The sequence below is a fragment of the Megalobrama amblycephala genome, linkage group LG9 (genome assembly GCF_018812025.1).
Source record: "Megalobrama amblycephala isolate DHTTF-2021 linkage group LG9, ASM1881202v1, whole genome shotgun sequence".
Taxonomy (NCBI): Eukaryota; Metazoa; Chordata; class Actinopteri; order Cypriniformes; family Xenocyprididae; genus Megalobrama; species Megalobrama amblycephala.
The window spans coordinates 469,455-476,598 of NC_063052.1; the positions used below are offsets into that span (position 1 = coordinate 469,455).

General features: G+C 34.7%; 1 protein-coding gene across 1 annotated transcript in view; it reads right to left on the reverse strand.

Annotated features, from left to right (window-relative positions):
- The window catches only part of LOC125274659 (prolyl endopeptidase-like), a 21,478-nt gene extending 14,956 nt beyond the window's left edge, over nucleotides 1-6,522 (reverse strand). The window contains exons 1-4 of the mRNA XM_048201043.1: nucleotides 6,340-6,522; nucleotides 5,975-6,049; nucleotides 1,293-1,426; nucleotides 1,081-1,211 (exon numbers count right to left, since the gene is read on the reverse strand). Coding sequence (XP_048057000.1) covers nucleotides 1,081-1,211; nucleotides 1,293-1,426; nucleotides 5,975-6,049; nucleotides 6,340-6,381 — 382 coding nt within the window. The 5' untranslated portion in view covers nucleotides 6,382-6,522. The remainder of the gene's footprint in view (nucleotides 1-1,080; nucleotides 1,212-1,292; nucleotides 1,427-5,974; nucleotides 6,050-6,339) is intronic.
- Between the last annotated feature and the right edge of the window lie 622 nt (nucleotides 6,523-7,144).

Below are 7,144 nucleotides of genomic sequence, written 5' to 3' on the forward strand. Positions count from 1 at the left end.
TCACATAGAAAACAGATGATTTACATTGTAAAAATATTTTGTGATTTTTGCTGTTTTTAATCAATTAAATTCAGATTTGATCACGGGAATAAATTACATTTTACTATTTATTCACATAGAAAACAGATGATTTACATTGTAAAAATATTTTGTGATTTTTGCTGTTTTTAATCAATTAAATTCAGATTTGATCACGGGAATAAATTACATTTTACTATATATTCACATAGAAAACAGCTGATTTACATTGTAAAAATATTTTGTGATTTTTGCTGTTTTTAATCAATTAAATTCAGATTTGATCACGGAATAAATTACATTTTACTATTTATTCACATAGAAAACAGATGATTTACATTGTAAAAATATTTTGTGATTTTTGCTGTTTTTAATCAATTAAATTCAGATTTGATCACGGGAATAAATTTCACTTTACTATATATTCACATAGAAAACAGCTGATTTACATTGTAAAAATATTTTGTGATTTTTGCTGTTTTTAATCAATTAAATTCAGATTTGATCAGGGGAATAAATTACATTTTACTATATATTCACATAGAAAACAGCTGATTTACATTGTAAAAATATTTTGTGATTTTTGCTGTTTTTAATCAATTAAATTCAGATTTGATCACGGGAATAAATTACATTTTACTATTTATTCACATAGAAAACAGCTGATTTACACTGGAATAATATTTCACTGTTTTCTTTCATCAGCAGAACCCAAACTTTTGAACGCAAGCGTATTTACAGAAACCAAATATAAGTATTGTTTATGTAATGTTTCAAAAGTCTATAATCTTGTTTTTATGAACTCGTGTATTTAATAATTTGTTTTTATTTACAGAATCATTTGCATTTAATGTTTTAAAAGAGTATAATTGCGTTTTTATTATTTATGTATTTCTTTGTTTGGCAATGGATATTGTGTCTCTTTTTAAACAGTAATGAAACCTGTCAGGACATGTACGAAAAAGGGTGAAAAAGAAGTGTCCGGGCGGGAGAGAGTGAAAAGGAAAGCGGAGTGAGGTTAGTGTAAGTACTACAGGTGTCTGTGAATGTATTTCCACTCACTCTTGAGAGCCACCGTTCCGTCTTCTGAGAGCTTGTTTGGGTCGAAGAACACCGACGCTGGACTGTCTAAAGAGTCCTGCACATACAGAACGTCCTGGCTCTGCAGACCCTCGTTATGGAAATAGAAATATCTGCAACACAATATTCATCACATGCCGATATGCATTGCACAAGGTGACTCTTTTAGAAAGTCGTGCTGTGTTTGTTCTGACCTCTTCCCTCTCTTGTAAGGGCAGCTGTATTTGGGGTAGTTGTAGAGTTCGGTGAGGCGCTGGTGGAAGCGCTCTTTGACGGCACACTCTTCCAGGAACGGCATGGTCAGTTTATTCTGCTCTTCCACAAACATCTGCAGGGCGGGTGAGAGACTTGTTGTAATGCACACACACACATCTTGTTTATATGTAAATTTTTCTGCACATTTCTTTGTTCCGGTGATGTGGGCCATGGGCAGAGGCCAGAAAACAAAACAGGGCGAGCCTGAAAATACCAGGTAAATGGTGGTATGGATTGTTTACCCTTATCCGATAAGAAAGAGAAAGTCGTTATGCCTCATAAAAGCTGGTAACTGTCTTGTCAGCCAGCATGTTAATATCAGGATAATTATAGTTAACTGAATCCAAAACCTTTAAAAAACACTTCTGTTACTAGAAATAAAATTAACATTAACTGCAGTAAATTTCAGATAGTTGCCAAGGCAAGATTTCTTATTTTCATTTAATTTAACTTGATGGACTAAAATAACTAAAACTAAAACTGAAATGGAAAGAAATAAAAAGTATATACATTTTTAAAAAAATGAATAAAAATGTCAAACAACATTACTAAAACTTCAACTGAAATTAAAATGAAACTGGAAAATATAAACATAGGAAATAAGTCAAAATATAAATAAAAACTATAATAGTTTTTCAGTGATGGTAAAACAGCATTGAAGAGTAATGCAAGGATAATGTCAGTCGAACTCCTTTGACCTGAAATATTTACTTGAACTTCCCCTGAGATATTAATATTTCAATAACAAGATATTTGCATGTTCATGGTTTGGTGATGTCACATGACAATCAAAAAAATTCAAAAAATTTTAGCAGGTTTTTTTTATTTTAAATTATTTATTTATTTAAATTTGGCATTTTTACGCTCTAAAAAATGTTGGGTTGAAAATGGAAAAACCCAGCGGTTGGGTTAAATGTTTGCCGGACAGTTTTATTGAACTCAAATATTGTTTAAAAATGACTGTATGTCTGACTTAAAATGAACCCGAAATAGGTTGTAAATTAAAAATCAGACACATGATTACTAGAGGAAACAATAATAATCAAAAGGTGAACATTTATTAATAAGCAACTTCATACATGTTTATTATTATTTTATTATTATTCATTAAACTTGTTAATAAATGTTCATTTCCAACATACTTTGGGTTCATTTTAAGCAAGAAATACAGTAATTTTTAATCAATAGTTGAGTTAAATAAAACTACCCAGCAGGTTGGGCAAACATTTAACCCAATGGCTGGGTTAAAATAACCCATTCGCTGGGTTAAAATATCCGATTTGCTGGGTTAAAACAAACCCAATCACTGCGTTTGCCCATTTTCAACCCAAGTTGCCTTGTTTTTAACCCAGCATTTTTTTAGAGTGATGATTTAATTAATCATTAACTTCATTAGTTTTAAAGCAAATAAGCTGGTGAACCAAGACGTACAGTAGGAACGATACAGAATTTAGTGTGATTAAACTAACTGGTTGGGACTTCACAACATGGCAGAAGACTGAAACTTTATTCTGATTTTGAAACCAGGATTAAATCCTATTAATATTAATGTCTGAGATTGTGGGAAATTGATACTGTACGTGATTTGCATTTGCAGCTTAGAATTTGTTGGTTGTGTGCAGATAAATATGTTAATCTTATTTTATTGACGATGCTGAATGATTGATTAGATTATAAATTGGCTGATAGCATGAAGTTATCTTTGTGTTATAACACACATATCCATGTCAGATTCGACTTTAATGATTGTTTTGAGTGTTTAGTGGTGGTTCGTCATAGGAAACTCAGACAGTTGCATGAGAAAAACTGTGATTGTACATCATGTTAATGATATTTCTAAAATCGCTGTTCGTTTCATTGTGTGCAACCTTTTTAATGACTGAGCGCACCTGTAAAGAGGCATTAGTTGCTGATAGGACCATAATTTAGATGTCTTAAATGAATTTGTACGGACCAAACGCCAACAATGATCGAGCAGCTTTATGAGGGGACTAAAGCCTTATTCAGATGGGAATTGTTTCTCATGGGGACGTGAAGTAATTCAATATTTACAGAGGCTAGTATTTGATTTTATTGCCGTCCGAATCCAGAATGTTGGTGTTTTTTGCAAATTCCCTGCATGTTATTTTTGTTTATTAGTGTCCTGAATACGATATTGTATCTACTGTAAAAGATGTTTCCATATAGTCCACAAGACAAAATAATTGCTGAATTTTTAAAAATGAGCCTGTTCAAAAGTTCACATTCTTAATACTGTGTGTCGTGGATGATCCATGACTGTATGTTTTATGATGGTTGATCGTGATTCATTGTTTGTTCCTCAGAAAAATCCCTGTTCCTGCAAACTCTTTGGTTTTCCTGCATATTTGAATCATTGGTGAAACCATTTACTGATGCTCCAGAAGGAGTGAAATCTTTTTGAATTTAAAGATTAAGGTCAATTGTAATGATTCTGTCTTCGGGGAAACATGCGTATCTTCTGTGGCTTCTGGAGGGTAGTTCTAAATGAAAATATATGGCTTGACTTTAACTTTTTTGCTCACCAGACACTGTGGCTAGTGGTTTTCCAAAGTTACTAGCCACAGCTGGCCACAATTTTTAATATTATCTCATAATTTGGCAGCAGGTTTATTAGGCTGCTGTCACTTTAAGACCAGACGCACAGATCCATTATACTGTTACACATGCGTTTTCTTTCTCAACTGTTTACATTTACTTCAAACAAAACTGACTGTGTTTATGTGAATACTCGCCAAGACTGGCATTTTGACATTAATTTGTGTGTTTTCAACTGTTTAGGCGTGAAAAACAACTCAAATTTAGTACTGAGAGGCGCCAAAGAGCGCCAAAATTCAAGCCCTGTAACACCAACGATATTCTTCCGAAGCATGTGGACTCGCCGTCGGAGAGATCGTGAGAGAGCGAGAAAGCCCAGCTGGTATCTGTTCTGCAGAAAAGAAGTATTGGAAGCAGGCCCGGTACTAGGCTTGCTGGACTGGGGGGGCAATCACAAATTTTGGTAGGGCAGCATTTTCTAGGCTAATATTCTAGCTAACTTTTTGTTTTTTGATTCATCAAGTATCGTCTTGTGGCTAAAAATATAGGCATAGCCTAATTTGTACTGGCTATGTAGGCCATGTGAATTATTTATGGACATAATAAGGGGCGGAGCCAGACATTGTAAACATTCGGGGCTTAACCGAAATCTATATTTGTCCAATGACATTTTAATTTACTGACATGAAAGGAGCGTTTTTGTAGTATTCTTGGTTAAAGTTCATAAAATGTACATTATATACCATCATCTAGGGGGGTCCGGGGGCATGCCCCCCGGTAAGAAATTTTTGTGTATTTTAAGGTTAAATGCATCAGTCTGGTGCACTTTGGAAGCTCAAAACTGAGAGCTTCAACCCATGTACAGAGTGCAAATGGAACAAAGAAACAGCATTGACTTGTACCTGGTCATGAAAGAGGGCTCAAACATCTTTTTAGTTGTGATATAGAGTCTCAGTCTACATTGTATTTTAGGATGCACACTCTCTTTAAAACACGCAGCACAGAAACCTCAAACCTGAAAGATTCAGGGATTTTGGAAAAACATTTGGGGTTCCAGCCCCCTTAGCCCACCCCTAGCGCCGCCCCTGGATATAATGTTCAAATTATTCATTGTTAACGAAATTACTGAGGAAATGTTCGCTGACAGCTATCTCAGCATGCAGAAAATATGTTCAGCTGATGCAGATGTGATCCTCATTGTGATATTTTTTTTAGGCTACTTGCTTGAAGATTAGGTGTACACTTGTTTTCGACGTGTTTTCTGATTAATGTTCGTTACTTCCCAGTTCGCATGTTTTTGGATTTTAAGTCCATTTTTGTGAGATTAAATATCATTATAAGCATAATATTCACTTTTTTTTCTGTCATTAAAGTGGCCGATCCTTATTCAATAGATAAGACGTTTTTAATGTTTATGTAGGCTTATTAATTTTTATTGTTGGCTGCACATTTTTGGGGGGGCACAAGGAAATTCTGGGGGGGCAATGCCCCCCCTAGCCCTCCCCTAGACCCGGCCCTGATTGGAAGCATTTGGAAGCCCTGGACTTTAAACAAATACACATCTAGCATCCTCTTCAAAAGTGTTCACCCCCTGCTCTTAATGCATCACGTTTACATCAATGTTTGCAGCTTTTGTAATAGTTGTGCATGAATCCCTCAACTCAAAGATCTCAAAGTCATTCAGTCACTGCTGGAAAGATAAATTCAGCAATTATTTTGTCTTGCAGACTATATGTAAGCATCTTTTACAGTATGATGCTCGATGCGTGAGGTGCAAATATCTGCAGACATCCCGATTACCATCTGAGTGGGGATTAAGTCTTATGTTATGTTTGTAATATTAGTCTTCATTTCAAAAATGTGTGTGTTATGGTGCGTCAGGGTCTAGTGATTTTAATGAAAGCATGACAGAAGTCAAGGAGAGGAGAAGTGCATGTTGTGTGGGTGACCCGAGTTTAGATCCCGTCTGGTTATTTCCCAATCCCAACCCCCATCTCTTCTTCCCATCATTCCCCGTCACTCCTCCTCCTGTTAATGATGATGAAGAAGGTCAGGTGTGTGTCACCTTAGTCTCCTCACAGTCGGGGTCTTCCAGCCAGTGGTACGGGTCTGGGATCTTCTCTCCGTGATAATCGTCCACCTGTGAAACAAAAGCCCAGAGTTAGAGAAACACGTTTGGTTTCCATGTGGTCCTGTATCTGTTATGCCTGGCCTCGAGACAAACCCGCAGCGCACGGAAACTAATGCCATCATCGCGTGCGACTGGATATCAAGACAAACACCTCTTAACCTCTAACACTTCCATGGCTCATGTGTTCCAGTCAGTCTCTCTGTTCACAGCATCTGTTTGTGCTTTTCATGTGTCTTAAACAGAATGAGGAAGAGCAGGAGAATGAATGAAGTAAATCCCCGAATGAAAGTACCACTGACCTTACTGTCATCCCTCCGCGCTTCAGGGTATTTGAAAGCCATTCTGGGTGTGTTTTGATGGTTTTTTGTTGTCAAATTCAGTGTATATTTGTGTGTTTTTGTCCGTATGCTTCACGCCCGGGTGAGTCAGCTCTGAAAAGTGAAAGTGAAATCAAACACTTCTCTCTCTCTCTCTCTCTCTCTCTCGATTACACAACCAGGCAGCTCTTCAGACAGGAAATGATTTCACCCCTGATTGGTCGACTCAAAAGTAGGCGGAGCTAGAAATGTATACATTTCACTTTGGTTTTTGTTGTAAAATGTGTATTTCAGAAGGTAATTCAGCATATTTTTTTCTGTTTATTCTTAAACGTGCCCTTATTAAAAAATATATTATATGTGAGATGTATATAAAATAATTTACTTGAGATAAAGACTAATTTTAGCAGCCTCCTAATAAAAGTGTTTTATCGGCCTATTATTATTTATATACTATTATATTTTTAGCTTTTTTAGGAATTATCTGCTTAATAGCATTCATTTTATTTTATTTCAGTTGTGGTAATTTTAGTACTTCAATTTAAAATTTATTTTATTTCAGTGAGTTGCCAAGACAACATTTCTAATTTTCATTTAAGTTTTTCATTTAATATTTTATTTATTTATTTTATTTTTGTTTTGTTTTGCTTTATTCATTTTAATTAAATTAAATTGAATTTAAACAAAATAATTTTTTTAATTTAATTTAATTTAAATAATAAAATAAAATAATTTAATTTAAATTAAATGTATTTATTTATTCATTTATTTTAAATTAAATTAAATT